The sequence below is a fragment of the Ursus americanus genome, chromosome 22 (assembly GCF_024610735.1).
Source record: "Ursus americanus isolate L20-20 chromosome 22, mUrsAme1.1.p, whole genome shotgun sequence".
NCBI lineage: Eukaryota > Metazoa > Chordata > Mammalia > Carnivora > Ursidae > Ursus > Ursus americanus.
The window spans coordinates 22,729,548-22,745,825 of record NC_142148.1 but is presented as its reverse complement, the minus strand read 5'-3'; the positions used below and the strand labels follow the sequence as shown (position 1 = coordinate 22,745,825).

The 16,278-nt window shown below is 35.7% G+C and overlaps 1 protein-coding gene across 6 annotated transcripts in view; it reads right to left on the bottom strand.

Moving 5' to 3' along the window:
• Positions 1–1,255: 1,255 nt before the first annotated feature.
• RBM39 (RNA binding motif protein 39) overlaps positions 1,256–16,278 on the bottom strand; it is a 31,262-nt gene continuing 16,239 nt past the window's right edge. For 4 of the 6 annotated variants that reach the window (XM_087853612.1, XM_045805788.2, XM_045805801.2 and 1 more), the window contains 9 exons: positions 15,904–16,041; positions 13,844–13,909; positions 11,016–11,220; positions 10,536–10,613; positions 6,929–6,979; positions 4,778–4,859; positions 2,908–3,013; positions 2,329–2,407; positions 1,256–2,239 (listed from right to left, as the gene is read on the bottom strand). In XM_087853612.1, the coding sequence (XP_087709738.1) occupies positions 2,139–2,239; positions 2,329–2,407; positions 2,908–3,013; positions 4,778–4,859; positions 6,929–6,979; positions 10,536–10,613; positions 11,016–11,220; positions 13,844–13,909; positions 15,904–16,041 (906 nt within the window). In that variant the 3' untranslated portion in view covers positions 1,256–2,138. The remainder of the gene's footprint in view (positions 2,240–2,328; positions 2,408–2,907; positions 3,014–4,777; positions 4,860–6,928; positions 6,980–10,535; positions 10,614–11,015; positions 11,221–13,843; positions 13,910–15,903; positions 16,042–16,278) is intronic. The other 2 variants (XM_045805793.2, XM_045805811.2) reach the window with 1 other exon arrangement.

Sequence of the window (16,278 nt, the reverse complement as noted above, 5' to 3'; positions counted from 1 at the left end):
ATGATCCCCCCCCTTACACATGTCTGTTAATTGGTTTCATAAGGTAGGAACCTTGTAATAAGGTCAAGTGCCTCTCCACTACTCTGGCCACACAGTCCTTGAGAGATTGTGCTTTCATTGCATCTCAAGGAAAATGGTTATGATAGACATAAGAAACTACGTAGCATATTTGGGGGGTCATAAGGACTCTACCAGAATAGCTACAGCAGCTAGATTTCCCAGTGTGAGATGTTATCTCAGGAATGGATTACCTGTAAAATTCACCCAGAATTCTTTTGAATTATTTTGTCACGCTATTCAAATTACTTGTGCCACATTTGCTTTAATATTGTTTACAACCCAAAATTCATTCTGTGGCAGTCAAGAAATTTTTACCACTTGTCTTTTGCCACCTCTTTTTAACATCTGAGATTATAAAGTCTACCTCTGCAAGCCCAGCTCCCTGGAAAGTAATGACAGAACAAATCAGATAGGACATGAATCAAGAATAAAAAATTTAATTATGAAGATACTAGGAGATATTTTGGAAAGAAAAAAATGCGGACATGTCTGCCCCAAAGCCCATGGCTGCCCACTGAAAAATAAACTCAAATCTTGAAATTTTTCTTTAGGTTCAGTAACCGAAGCAATTAAGAAATTTTAAGTATCCGTCAAAAGGGTTAGTATAAAATTGTGATGCCTCCAAATTCAACTGATTAAATATTTTGACATCTGAATAAACCTATAAACTTTGTGCCTTAAAACTAAGAAATCAACAGAAATAAGGGTGAGGAAATCAATACTGGAAGTTAATTATTCCTTTAGGAGCAACACTGCCTACTCAAAGGTTCTAGGTAGATACAAAAACTTTAAGCAGAATTCAGAATATAAATGATGGCTGATTGCCCAAATACAGTTAAATCAGTTTGGGAAATCAGTTCGATGTTTGAACTTAAACCATTCTGTCTGGTATTTAAATACGGAAACATTTTTTCAGAGATGCCCTAACTAGGAGAGACTTAAAAATATCCAGGTTTGAGGCCTAGGTGATTTGTTTGGTCTTCTTGTTGGAAAATCCCTAAAGGTTTTAATACATTACCCTAATAAGTACAGTGCTAAGATATGGTGAAATGGAGACAACTTGAGGGCAACAGTCTTCCCAGACTCTGCACACTAAGAATTTTCCCCAAGAGGCAAGTCTTGATTACTAAAAGTCAAAGAAACTAATATTCTACTTTCAAGTTTCTATGACTTCAAAACATTTCAAAAATGAAGATTTCTTGTGGCCTTTTTAAGAGAATTTTATTTGAGTGGTTCTTACAAAGGTTGTTGCAATATGAAAGTCATTTGTTTGATAGAAATATCAAGCTGTCTTGTCAAACACACTGAAGTAACCCAAAAATATATTTCAGAGCTCACAGAGCTTAAAAAGAGCAAAGATTATATGCAACCAGACAAAACCTATTTCTGCATTTCCTATTTCTTCCTCAGACTGCTTTGCTTACCAGACTGTCACTAAACATCTTGAGGAAATGCAGGGATCATTTTGTTTGGAATCTTAGACACACCAGAACACATAGTATTTACAAAGAAACTTTTACAGATACATTAATTGAAAAGATACCATCCAGAAATGTAATCTTGAAAACTTTTCTTGCCAACTGATCACAATGCAAGATGAGATGTTAATCAAACAGCCCTTTAGCTGTCTTGGATTTTCCATACACTAAGTGTGTACTCCAGAAACCTCTGATAAACCATTAGCTAAGTATCAACATTAGTGAAACGTGAAATGTAACTGCTGTGTAAAAAGTTAGGCTTCTGAAACATTAAAAACATAATTACATCCCTGTCTGCCTTTTTACATTAAGCACATTTGTTCCCCCCTAGAGCTATTCCTATAGATCCTTAATGTAAATTTCTACATGTACATTTAAAAGGCAGAACAAGAGAACAGCTTTGTATACAGTGGGATTTGCTAGTTAGGGATAATGAGCACACTGCATTCCTGTTAACATTTTTATTTTTTCAAGGTAACAGGAATTGTATACAAATGACAGTAGACCCTTGCCTCTTTATTTTTATCTAAATAAAAGATAACTCAAGATGAATTCTCAAGAAAGAAAAAAAGCTATGTACATAAGGGACTATATCTTCCTTCATCGTCTACTTGGAACCAGTAGTTGTGTTGCTGTCATAGAATCAGGGAAGAGGTTGTGATAAGTTGGAAGAGGTACATATGCTGCTGTTATCATTTTACCTGTTGAAAGAAACAGATATGACGGTTTAGCATTTTCACTTAAATTACATCCTTCATAATAATCACTCAGAAATACAGATCAAACTCACCAGCAAACCACCTGCCATGCAATGCATTGACAGCAGCAATGGCTGCAGCAATTGATGGGCACTTCACATACACGTTGCCCTGAAATACAACAACAAAAAGATAAGGGTGGTATACAATTTTTACAAATTGCCTGTAAAAAAACCCTCAGAGCTCTATAACCAAATACGTGTTTCATTAGCTAATATGTACACCTAGAATTTTACTGAAGTCATTTTATCCTCCCCAAACTTGTATTTTCCATTTTTTTTATGACTTGAAAGCAGCTGAAGAATGAATCAAGATGCCAGGATTTCATGAAAAACTTTCAACTCTAACCAGCAACACTGCTACATGACAGCCTGGTCTAATCTTCAATTATTAGAGGAATCTCCTTATGTTGGAGAATGTATATTTAGTTGCTATGTTAAAATTTCTTTTAACAAAACTTCCTGGGACAGTGGTATTATGTCCCAAGTATGGGTGAAGGCTAAGTTGTAGAAGAGTAACAATATCCTATCTTTATTAATATTAAAACACCTGAGGTGAGGTGCATAAAGGGCAGATTAAACTTTTCTGGCTTTAGCGGGGGAAAAAAATACCTGAGCTGAATTTTTGTCAACATAAATATGAATAACTCCTCCATGTTTATTACATTCTTCAATCACATCATCCTTAATCTCTGTATCCCATCCAACTTCTTCTTCTCTGTAAAAAAAAAAAAAAAAGTATTAAGGTCTATTAGACACCATTAAAACTTCTAAAATGTTACATACTCAGACTTCCAATTAATCCTGGAGTCTGACATACCAGGCTTGATCCCAGGAACCTGAGATCATGACTTGAGCCAAAGTCAGACAATTACCACTGACCCAACCAGGCACCCCAGCTTATAAATTTCTTAACTCTAACATTTAAAATACTAACATATATCAAATGATATGTATACCAAAAGTTTATCATTTCCCAGATAAAGCTAAAATAAAGAATTTAGTGTTATCCAGATGCCTGGGTGGCTCAGTCGGTTAAGCATCTGCCTTCAGCTCCAGGTCATGATCCCAGGGTCCTGGGAATTGAGTCCTGCATCGGGCTCCCTGCTCATTGAGAAGCCTGTTTCTCCCTCTGCCTGCTGGTCCCCTGCTTGTGCTTGCACTCTCTGACAAATAAATAAAATCTTTAAAAAGGGGGGGAGGGGGTGTTACCAAAGGAACACAAGAAATCAAGGCTCTCTTTCTATGATAAACCATGAATATAAACAATGCAAACAGCATGTGACAAATTATATAAAACAATGTTTCATAACATAATGGTTCATTTACCAAAAGCAATGGGATATCTGCATTTACCTTGGAATGTATTGTAAATATGATTCATAAAACAGAAGAGTCTGGACTTATAAAATGGCATTCTAATCATTGTGTCTAAGCATTAGGAAAGAAATTCCTAATTCCTGGCCTGCATTAATCTAAGAAGAATATTTTAAAAGATCCTCTTTATCCTATATGATATTAAAATAATATTAAAATGTAAAAGCCAGGAACTGGTAGCAAAGTAAACTGGCAATAGAAATAAACACAAATACACATATGAATAAACAAAACAAGCAGAAACAAACCCATAGAGAACAAAATGGTGACTGCCAGAGGGGAGAAGGGTGTAGGGATGGGTAAAATGAGTGAAGGGGAGTGGAAAGTACAGGCTTTCAGTTACAGAAATAGTATGTCAACAACGATGAAAAGTACAGGATAGGGAATCCAGTCAATGGTACTGTAATATATAGCTTTATATGGTGACAGATGGTAAGCTACACCTATACAGAGCACAGCGTAAGGTGTAGAGTTGAAGAACAACTGTTATGAGCCTGAAACTAATGTAACACAATGTATGTAAACTAAAAGTGATAAAGATACAAAACTTCTGAGAAAAGGATTTAGATATAACTGGTAAACAAAATCTGCATAACTTTTACTTCAATACCAATCTTACAAACACACTCAAAAGGATGTAGCAATTAAAAAAGCTATTAAAATTAATACCTTAAAAGGATGAAAACTGTTTACTCTTTGAACTGTAAGATATATTGAAGCATCCTAAATGTTAACTTAGAAAAGCTCAATATTAATACTTTCGCAGTACAGTTAACCACTGAACAACACGAATTTCAAGTGCACAAGTCCACCTATACAGTATTCTATTACAAATGTAGTTGCTCTTTAAGATTTTCTTTTCTCTAGCTTACTGTAAGAATGCACTACAGAAAACGTATATATACAAGATACATGTTTATTAACTGTTTATGTCATTGTAAGGCTTTCAGTCAACAGTAGGCCATTAGCAGTTACATTTTAGAGGGGAGTCAAAATTTACACAAGGATTTTTGACTGTGCAGGCAGGGGACTGCACCCATAAACCCCGCATTATTCAAGTGTCAATGGTATACCCTTTTCAACCTGACCAAAGTGTATTACTTACGTCTGAGGGTTAAACATGTTAGAAAGCTGGAAACACTGTGTTGCAAGAGGCTGAACAGAGGCAGCTGCAGCTAAAGCTGAAGCTAAAAAAAAAAAGAGAGAGAAATTAGTTTCATGGAAAATGCATCAGAACAGCCCTGATGAGTAAAATAAAACCAAAACCCCCACTAAATCCCAACTGTGAAACTAGGATAGTCTGTCACTTCCCTAATTTACCTTATTTAATAATGCTATCGAAGTGTGTAATGGTACTGGATTTGAGTTGCCAGAAAACTGAAGCAACCTAACATCTGAAATTGCCAATCCCCAGGAGTTGGAAATTTTATTTTTAGAAGAGAAATTAAACTTTAAGTGTAATCAAAACTCATTCAATTAGATAAATATCAATACAAATCAATCCAGAAAGGCAAAGGATAAAATAGAAGATTGATTTTGTAGAACTGCTTGAGTTTATACTCCAAGAAGCAAAGGATGATGAAAATACAATCTTTTCTTAGATGTCTGCCCATGAATATAGTTCCATATTTTCTTTTAAAATAAACATTATAAACAGACTGTTTAACAGATAAGATGCAGAAAGCCATCCAACCATTTACAATTTAATATCCCAGGAATATAAACCCTATTTCAAAATCAAATGAGTATTTTTTAAATGACTAGGTCACAGCACAAGAAACACTAAAAATAGATCTATAATATTATAATATTCACTATTAAAAATAAAAAACTACCGGACACTAATATCCAGGAGGAACATTTAAAACCCATACTGGTTTTAGGTTTGAAATAAGAGCACTGTCCAAGACAGCTGGCCCATTGCTTTTATATGTGATTCACAAAACATTACCAGTAGCTGTTACAGAACTCACCGTAATCATTATATCTGACCAAATTTCATTCCAATATATAACAACAAACAAAGCTAAGGATAAAACAGTGCATTAGAAATTATAGTAATTAAAATTAACAATCACCTGAGGAAATATCAGAAATTATTTCACTGAATAAAAATTAGGGCCATGCATGAAATACATCATAAAAAATGATTATTTCTGTTATCATTACAAAAGTGCTTTTTGCCCCTTTATTACTTCAATAAACAAGTTTTTTCTTTCATGAAGCTTTGCACTAAAATATAAATGCTAAAAAAGCTAACAGATGTCATATTCTAGTCAGAAAAGGTAAAGATGTAACCATGTTTGTGTTACAATGAATATAAAAATGAGGCCCACTATGTACTTTATCACAAACAAATGGAAGTATTCTTGAAAAAAAAAAAAAACACTAGGTCATTACAAAACAACTGAGGAATACTTTATTTTTTCCATTTTCTTACATGAATTAGGAATACTGAAAAAAATTAGGGAATATGTGATAGGAACATTCCAGCTCAACCTAGATGAATGCAGAACACAATGAATTCAGCATAGAAATTTAGCTAATAGAAAAATCCACTAGTTATACTTTTTAAAAGGATTGAGTGTAACGGTCTCACTTGCTGGAAAAAATTAAAATACGTATTTAATTCCCATCAAGGAACATGGTAGACCTTTTCATATAGAATCATTCTCCTGAACAACTTTTAAGTACAACCTATGAAAGACGGATACTGAATTAGCTCAACAGCAAAATGCTCTAAACAAATGGCAGAGATGTGGTAATCAAAAACAAGAAAAAAATAGTCTACTTTATAATTATTTCAATCGTTGGAAATATGCATGCAATTTAGTTCTGGATAACTGCCTCATTGCTTGGTACTGTTAATAGAAATCACGGACGTTAGAGCCCCTAACCTTATGTTAATTAAGTTCAGACTCCTGTTCTGAAAGATTTGTACTAAAATAACAAATTCCATTTTCTGACTTCTGTATACAACAATCAAAACACAAAGATAAGCATACAGACAAAAATTATCCTAAGTAAACTAAAGCAAATGCACATGCACAGACATTTTAATTTTAATCCATGGAATTGTAATGATTTGGATCAAGCCAACTGAAATATACATTAAGAGATGGCTTACTGTATATACACAATAGGTCATTCTTCAAAAAAAAATCCAAAATCCAAAATGTAACAAGTGATATAATGAACAACTATGTCTTGCTAACACTGACATCTATTTCAAAGACAAATAAAAAGCTCAACTCACCTTCGGTCTGTTGAGAAAGTCTTGTTTGCAAATCTATAACAAAAGAGAATTCTACAGCTCAGTGCAGGAACAATGAAGAGCCTCAACTAACAGGGTAAATGTCAGGAAAGCATTAATAAAAGAGGACTACATAGCAGGGTTTATCAAAATAAACTTATAGTAAAACCTGGCAGCCAAACCTCCTTCCCCATTCCTCATTGACAAGGCTTTGGGGCCTTTTTCTTTCCTCCTATCCTAGAAAACTTACACTTAGGCCTGTCTTCCTACTCCTAGTACTCTTCTGCATCTCCTATGTATTCCACTATACTACTCTTCACATGGGAATAATGGGAAATGGGGAAAGGGAAGCACACCGGTCAGAAAATCCATGAAAACCCTGATCTTGAGAATTCAATTCCAAGTACTTGGGATAGTCAACTCTGGTCGAAAAGATGACAGCTTAATTAGGTCTGATTTCCTGGAATAGTATGGAAATTTAACGAAGCAGGAATAAATTATAACCAAGTTTATTATTATCTATGAAATACAAGAAGAATTTAATCATCTAGTCACTATTATTAATAAACAGAATGGGGATTTTTACCAGTATATTTCCCCATATAGTCATTAAATTCTCCACTGGAAAGCAAGTTAACAGAAAGCTGCTTGGCACTGAAAATAGCAGTAAGTGTAAATAAAAAAGAAAATGTCATTGTGTTTAAAATTATAAAAATACAGGACATAAAAATTGTTTAGATCCAGTAACCTAATTTTCATTAACCTGTGATTTAATTGCAACACTTTATCATCATCTGGGTGTCTTGCTAATTACACAAAAAAATTAAAAATGGGCAAAAATGGCACCTGGCTTAGTCAGTGGACAGTGCAACTGATCTCAGGGTTGTTCAGTTCAATCCCCTCGATGGATGTAGAGGTTACTTAAAAATAAAATCTCAAAAAGGGGGGTCAGTGAAAAGGAAAAGGGATCGGTACCCCAAGTTATGCTGGCATAAAAAATACCTGGGTCCTAGGTGCTCAGAACTGGTATCTGAGGGAGTTGAAGAAATGTAACTGGTGTAATACTGAAAGAACATGAAGATATGACCACAGAAACTGTCAAACTTTGAATTTTAACACAATTTGTCTTTTCTTTCCATACAACAGGAAAAAGGTATAGATATGAAAAAATCTATCCTATGGGATTCCTGGCTGCCTCAGTCAAGAGAGCACAGGACTCTTGATCTCAGGGTTGAGTTCGAGCCCCATGTTGGATGCAGAGTTTACTTAAACAAATGAACCTTTAAAAAAAATCCACCCTATTTTAAGGGTATGTAAATCCCTATCAAGATTTCAAAAATGACTTTATAGGTCATTTGTGACAAGTTAGGAAACAAAGCATAGATTTCATAAAGGACTCTTAGAAACAACTTGTTAAATTTCTAAAATAAAATGGATAGAGTGATGACTCACATTTGGTTTTAAAAAATAGCTTTAAAGAATTTAGGAGAAAGGGCTTTGGACACATGAACACTCAGCAATTTATAGTATTTCAACAAAAAGTAAGGTTTTAATGATGACGATCTGGAGAAAATTACCCAGTTATGGAATTATTACCTAAAAATTGAGTGATTATTAATTTGGTAGCAATAGCAATCTATTGTAAATATAAGTGTAAGAAGACAGAATCAAACTTTATAATCATCTCAATTAACACTAATAAGGGTGAATATAATAAATACAGATAACTGGCTGTTTAACCAATCCACATTCACCTTTAGAGAGTTCTAGTTGATCACAATCAGCCCACCTTAATTATAAACTGCACAGTAAGTGTGCCCAAGAAGGTATAGCCATGTATTAGGCATCGAGAAAAAGTGGCTAAAAATAGTAATAATGTCGAACTTTCAAAAATCTTCAATTAGGTGAAGATATTGTTTATGAAGAACATCGAATAACTATCTGATAGCACACCCAGAATATAACATAAGACTGCTTAGAAATGAATCCTATGTTACTACACCAAATCCCTGAAGTCAGTGGATATTCACTAGCATCTAGTGAAATACCTAGAATATGATAAACAATCAAGCATTTCCTAAATTATTGAAAGAACGATCTGAATAGGAATTAATATGAGGCTACAGTTTTCATATTACATACTAAGTTTAAAGCCACAGACTGAGTTATATTTCTGGAAGGGCTGGATTCCTTAAATGTCTTTGATTAAAGCAAGTGGCATTCTTTGGCTATTTGCTCACTCAAGAAATTAAATGTCTAATACTTATTAATAAATCAAAACAATTACATAGGGGAGTTATACAGTGACTCAAAATACATAAAAATCCATTAATGGTTACGATTTTTCCCCATAAGGATAAACTAGCATGGTTTTATCAGAAATTTTTTAAGATTTGAGAGAAAGAGTGAGCCAGCGTGAGTGGGAGGGGCAGAGGAAGAGGGGGAGAGAATCTCCAGCAGACTCCATGCCCAGTGCGAGGAGACCAACTACGACGTGGGGCTGGATCTAATCACCCTGAGATCATGACCTGAGGTGAAATCAAGAGACCGATGCTTAACCCACTGAACCACCCAGGAGCCCCAGTTTTATCACAAGTTTTATAAATACCTATCAGATTTCAAAATAAATTAATATAACCTGACAGGAGAAACACAGAAACACAAAAGGCAGAATTTCTAAAGTTACTCACAAACTTATGGACATCCACTAAAATGAAACACTGAAGACCCTTCTCTCTTAATAACAAAATATAAAAGCAAAAGTGATCCTCTCCTTTAATTAATGAGTTTTTGATTTAAATGGAAATCATGAATCAACCACATGGACCTTTATGTATATTCAGATGCAGTACTGTGGTCTTAAACTTACATACTGTCAGTTACAGAGTCTCACTTTGTAGATACAATTCATAATACAAAGTGTTATACTTTCTTGGGATATATATTTCCTGTCTTCCAAGGTCCAAAATACAAATGGTTCTTCTTAGATGTTTAGGTCTTCAACATTACAAAATTAAATGCTACCCTAGCTCACAGCTTTGGGTTAGCATCAAGGTTTATAAAAGCAAATTTGAGGTACTTAAGCCATAACGAAAACAATGTTTCATAAACTGAACCCCTGTTACACAACTATAATAAACCACCACTTCTCTATTTTCCTGCCCTCTTCAGGAGCTCCCATTCCCCTAACTGAAAATCTCAAAACAGCATGTACTATTTAGAGGAAACCAGTTTTCTCTGCACTTTTGATACTGTGATTATTTTACATAAAGCTTGACTTAAAGGCCCCTGATAGTTTTTCTGAACTCAAACACTACAAAGAAACATTTTTTGAAACAATATAAATTTCATGTTTAAGAAAAGTTGTATGTTCAAAAAGGTCTAACAGGCGATTCAAACTAAAAAGTGGTATGTAGGGTTAAAAAAAAATTCCCTGATAGCCTATTAGTGAATAATTCTATTCTCCAACTCCAATTCCTTTAAATTTGCAGGCTAGAAAGTACTTGATGAATTGAATTCTCAGTAAGTCCTTTTAAATGCAAAAATTTGGCAAATTTTCGAATTAGGTGAAAAAACAATGATTTCAAATTAGAAAAGATTCAATTCCTACCTGCCACAGCACCAAATGCCAAAGAGCCACTCATTTGTAGAGCCTGCTGTGCTGCTGGTGGAATCTGCAAACCTGTACCTGTGTAAAAGAAAGAGACCTTATAGTCCTTACTGTGTTAAGGGCAGAAAAACCCAATTTTCTGGGCGCTTACTACTACCAAAGTCAGTTAACTGAAAGTATTTACAAGCAGGACATCGTATAATACTGGCAACTATGTTTATTAAATATGAGAATATAATTATTGTAAGAAAGCAAAAGGAATCCTATAATGTATGCTGTGGCACTCCAAAGGCACCACCATAAAGTAGATTCCATTACAACTTTAAGTAACCTCATCTATGAAATTGCATATATTGCCCAAGAATAATGAGGTCAACTCCAAAATAAGAAAAAATATTTTTTCATTTATTAGTCTGTGTGGGTTACCTTTCTCTTACCCTCATCCACAAGAAATCATTCTCAACACACGGAAAAACTTACCTTCTGCAAGTCTTGCCATTAACTGGAGGCGACCAGTTGTTCCCAAGTCAATTCCAGTCCTTTCCAGTTCATCACTGTCCAAAAATGAGCTAGCACTGGAAGCATCAGTACGTTCAGTAACATGACCAACTTTCATTGGTCTTCCTGCTAACTCAAATCCATTAAGTTGTTCCAAAGCCTTCTTGGCACATTCTGAATCAGAAAACTGTATAATTAAGAGAGGGGTGAAAAGTAGAAAGTCCATTATGTTAGTTCACGCATATACCTAAGATAAAGAAATGCTTACTTATTAAGTCTAGTCTATTCAATAATTACATAACTGGGTGGATGATAAAGTAGAAATTTCTAGCTTTACATTAATGTAACACATCATCAGACCACAAGCTCATTCACATCAGCTTTGTTGATGTGATGGACTGAATAACAAGATATTACCAAATGACGACACCTAACCTTTGGAAATATGGAATCTTAGTAACAGAATATGTAATTTTTCCAACATCAAAACACTTTTTAATGTGCTGGAATAAACTAAAATGGTGCTTTGTTTCCTTTCAGAAAAAAAGAACTTTTTAGAAAAATTAAAAAGTTCGCTTGGCTATTATTTTTATTTTTTCTTAAAGATTTTATTTATTTGACAGAGTGGCAGCCAGCCAAAGAGGGAACACAAGCAGGGGGAGTGGGAGAGGAAGAAGTAGGCTTCCAGCGGGGGAGCCTGATGTGGGGCTCGATCCCAGAACGCCAGGATCACACCCTGAGCCGAAGGCAGACGCTTAACGACTAAGCCACTCAGGCGCCCCTCAGCTATTATTTTCAATACAAAATTCTGGGGCATTTTATTGCCAATAAATTCATAAAACTTATTTTTTTCTTTGAATCATGAAAAATCTTAATTCCCAGGATGCAAACACAAACTTAGCTGCACGCTCTGATTTTCATTTAATGGGGGAAAAAAATACTCCCAGCAATTCCATAGCTTAGTATTTCATCAGTATGATTCAAATTTTCTCTTATTTAGATAAAATAAGAAAAATTAGATACTTAACACCAACACACAGCACTATGTAAAAATTTAAATAATCTAGCTCTGTACACAGACAACTAAATCATAGCCAATAGTTCACCCACAGCTGATATTAAAAATGTTTTTTAACAGGGGCACCTGGGTGGCTCAGTCAGTTAAGTCTCACCTGCCTTTGGCTCAGGTCATAATCCCAGGGTCCTGGGATGGAGCCCCATGAGCCATATATCCAGTGGCCTGCTCAGCACGGACACTGCTGCTCTCTCTGCCCCTCCCCCTGCTTGTGCCTTCTCTAATAAAATCTTTAAAAAAATGTTTTTAATAAAATGCTTTGCAAAATATGCTTTATTCTTTACCTAACATTTAATAAGATTTCTAGTAAAACTGCCTGCCTACTAACCAAATATTTAAGCACCAAACCTATTACATAAAAAAGTACTTCAGGTAACACATGATGAAATACTCAATTTCATACAAGTTATGTGTAAAATCCCTTGACCACACACTTTGGGGAAAAAAGAAAATAACCACACACGTTATTAGAAACAAAATGTTATTGGGGCACCTGGGTGGCTCAGTGGGTTAAGCGTCTGCCTTTGGCTCAGGTCATAATCCCAGAGTTTTGGGATTAAGCTCCAAATTGGGCTCCCTGCTCAGTAGAGAGTCGGTTTATCCCTCCCCCTCCCCTCTCGCTTGCTCTCAAATAAAATCTTTATGAAACAACTTTTCTCCTTTCGCCAGTATATAAAGATGAAAATCCTGATGACTGATCTCACGACCCTGAGATCATGACCTGACCCGAAATCAAGAGTCAGATGCCTAACCTACTGAGACACCCAAGCGCCCTAAATTTTATTGAAATTTTGATATAATACAATTATAATTTTTTCATTTCAACTGGGACCTATCTGTATTTAAAAATTTTTTCCCTATGGCAGCAGCAATGGTGACAATCTGCATTTTACACTAGAAATAGCAGTTTTCAGAACCTTCCAAAAGTTCTAACACCAAACATTTGAAAAACTGCTATTATGTAATTGAATTGCATCAGGAAATACAACATAAGAGGGTTTACTTCTAAAGGGGCACCTCCATTTGCAGTTGTTTCAGCTGCCACCTAACACTCTCATCAGGGAATGGACTGCGATGGTTAGCCACAAACTTTTTTTTCTAGATTTCATTTACTTATTTATTTAGAGAGAGCACACATGTGTGAGCAGGGGAAGAAGGAGCAGTGGGAGAGGAAGAGAGAATCTCAAGCAGACTCCATGCCCAGTGCAGAGCCCAATACAGTGCAAGGTGATCAGGACCCTGAGATCAGGACCTGAGCTGAAATCAAGAGCCAGATGCTTAGCCAACTAGGTCACCACGGTTCCCCGGCTCCGCCACCACCCCGACACAAACACTTACTTAATAAACTAATTCGGACTGTGGTTGTGAGATGCACACATATAATAAGAATTTTAAGTAAAACAATATTAAAACACTTTCACTCAACTGACAAAAACGTATCACAGAAGAATTACAGATCAAAGAACTCATAAATGGGGTCATAAACTTCAATTACATGGAGACTTAGCTATGCAAACTGACTATATACTGGATAACAGAAAACTGGCAAAAAGTCAACATTTGGTAGGCATGGCTACTAAAGACAAACTAATTTAAACCATTTGAAAATATTAACCATGCAACCTTCCCCACTATCAATAACTGATGGAAGTTTTACTATGGTACTTTCATCTAAAACCTTGAACTCAATCAACCAAACCTTTAAGTCATAATGTTAATAATGGTGACTGCTTACCGTAATAAATCCATATCCCTTAGATCGACCTGTTTCACTATCCATCATGAGTTGGATACTTTCAATCTAAAAATGTAAGAACATTGTATTAGTGCAAAGGAGGAAGCAAAAGCATTTTTATTCCTTGAAATTTAAAGTCTCTCCCTCCCTCAAAACAAAACAAACCATTATAACCCCTCATTTCCAAAAGAATGCCTGAAAGCCTAGATACTTCCCAAGCAAGAAGTTACGCACTGTGGAGCAGGAAAAAAAAACAACACGTACAATCTTAGTCTTTTGCCTCAAAAACAAACTACTAAATACCAGAGGTCCTTTGTAGACTACAACCAGGTGTTAAAAACGAAATTAACATCGTTTCCTTTCCATTACGCTAAAAACACCAAACATTAATTCTCAACAATACCAGACATGATAAATTGTCCAAGATGTTCTAACTAATATAGGGGCACCTGGCTGGCCCACTCCGTACAGCATGCGACTCTTGGTCTCAGGGCTGTGAGTTCAAGATGCACAGTGGGTACAGAAATTACTTAAAACAAAAATCCTGGGATGCCTGGGTGGCTCAGCCTGTTAAGCATTTGCCTTCGGCTCAGGTCATGATCCCAGTATCCTGGGATCGAGTCCCGCGTAGGAGTCCTTGCTCAGCAGGGAGCCTGCTTCTCCCTCTGCCTGCCACTTCCCCTGCTTGTGCTCTGACAAATAACAGATAACATTTTTTAAATAAATAAAATAAAAAAATTTAAAATCTTACAAACTGGGGCACCTGGGTGGCACAGTTACATGTCTGACTCTTGGTTTCAGCTCAGCTCATGATCTCAGGGTTGACAGATCAAGCCCTGCATTGTGCTCCACTCTCAGCCTGCTTGAGACTCTCTCCCCTCTGCCCCCCCCAAGCCCGCTCTGTCAAATAAATAAAACTTAAAATCTTGAGAATAAAATCAACACTCAACATAATTTTATCACTGCACAACTCTGTGTATACATTAAAAGGCAATGAATTGTTCCCTTTATGTAGATGAAGTACATGGTTTGTGTACTACATCACAGTTATCTCAATAAAGCTAGTTCATATATAGAAAAAATAAAAAATTAAAATACAGCATGGGTGTACTATATTTCTTCATGTCCTGGTAATTTCAGGAATGCATTAACTTTGTAGTGACTAACAAAAAAACAAAACAAAACAAAAAAGACTTGTACTGCCACTAGTTTGTGCTATTTCTAATTTAATAAAACACCCACAATCAACACCCAACTTCTACCATTACTGACTCTTCAAACAGTTCAACAAAGGGGTTGAATGGAAATAGTAAACAAGTATATCCAAGAGCAATGAAGATTAGTAGTGGATACACTGTAACTGTTACTAACATTTTTATTCATGGCCACATAATTAATCTTTTAAACTAGAATATAACTTACTAGCATTAACATTTATTCTAATATAAAATGTCCACACTAAATTGAGGACCAACTGGATAGAAACAGTCTAACTCCTTACTTTAGTAGCTAGAGAAGCTTCTCTACATACCCCTAAATTTTCAGTGAGGCAAAAAACAAGCATCCAAAAAACACCAACGGGGGGGGTACCTGGCTTGCTCAGCCACAAGAGCATGCGACTCTTGATCTTGGGGCCATGAGTTCGGGCTCCCACAATGGGGAAGTAGATTATACTTAAAAAAACAAAACAAAACAAAAACAAAAACCAAAGAACATAATACCCCCCCCAAAAGACCCAACCAAGGAAAAAAAAAATCTTGTTACAAATGCACAGGATACTCTTATGCATGCTGACTTGAAAAAAACCATTGCTTCTAATACTCTATGCATTTCGTTGTAGCATTATGAATGACAACACTAGCAGATTCTCTATCTTCAAATGTTACCTTCTGTCAGAGATACTATCTTAATCTAAGATGCCACAATACCCTTTCAGAACTACCCTTTCCCATCTCAGTATTAACCTCACTGAAACATGACAAAATAGATACATGGAATTACTACACAGTTGTATTTGGATCAAGAACCTACTAAAGGTCATTGAAGATATTGGGACTTACCCTTCCAAAAGGCTCAAAGATTCCTCGAAGCATATCTTCAGTTATGTTAAAGTGTAATGAGCCCACATAAAGCCTCATAGGTCCAGCACTTCCCTTTTGTAGATTGTTTGCCATTGCTGCAGCTCTGTTTTTTTCTGCCTACAAGTTGAATAAGACAAAATGCACATCACACAGCACTAACCCAAATCATTTTAATCATAGAAAAATCCCATTTACTTTAGGTTTGCTTAATAACAAGTGAATCCAAAGTTGAGTGATGAAATTACGCTAAGTTTGGGGTGCCTGGGTGGCTCAGTCGGTTAAGCGTCTGCCTTCGGCTCAAGTCATGATCCCAGGTTCCTGGGATCAAGCCCCACATCAGAGAGCCTGCTTCTC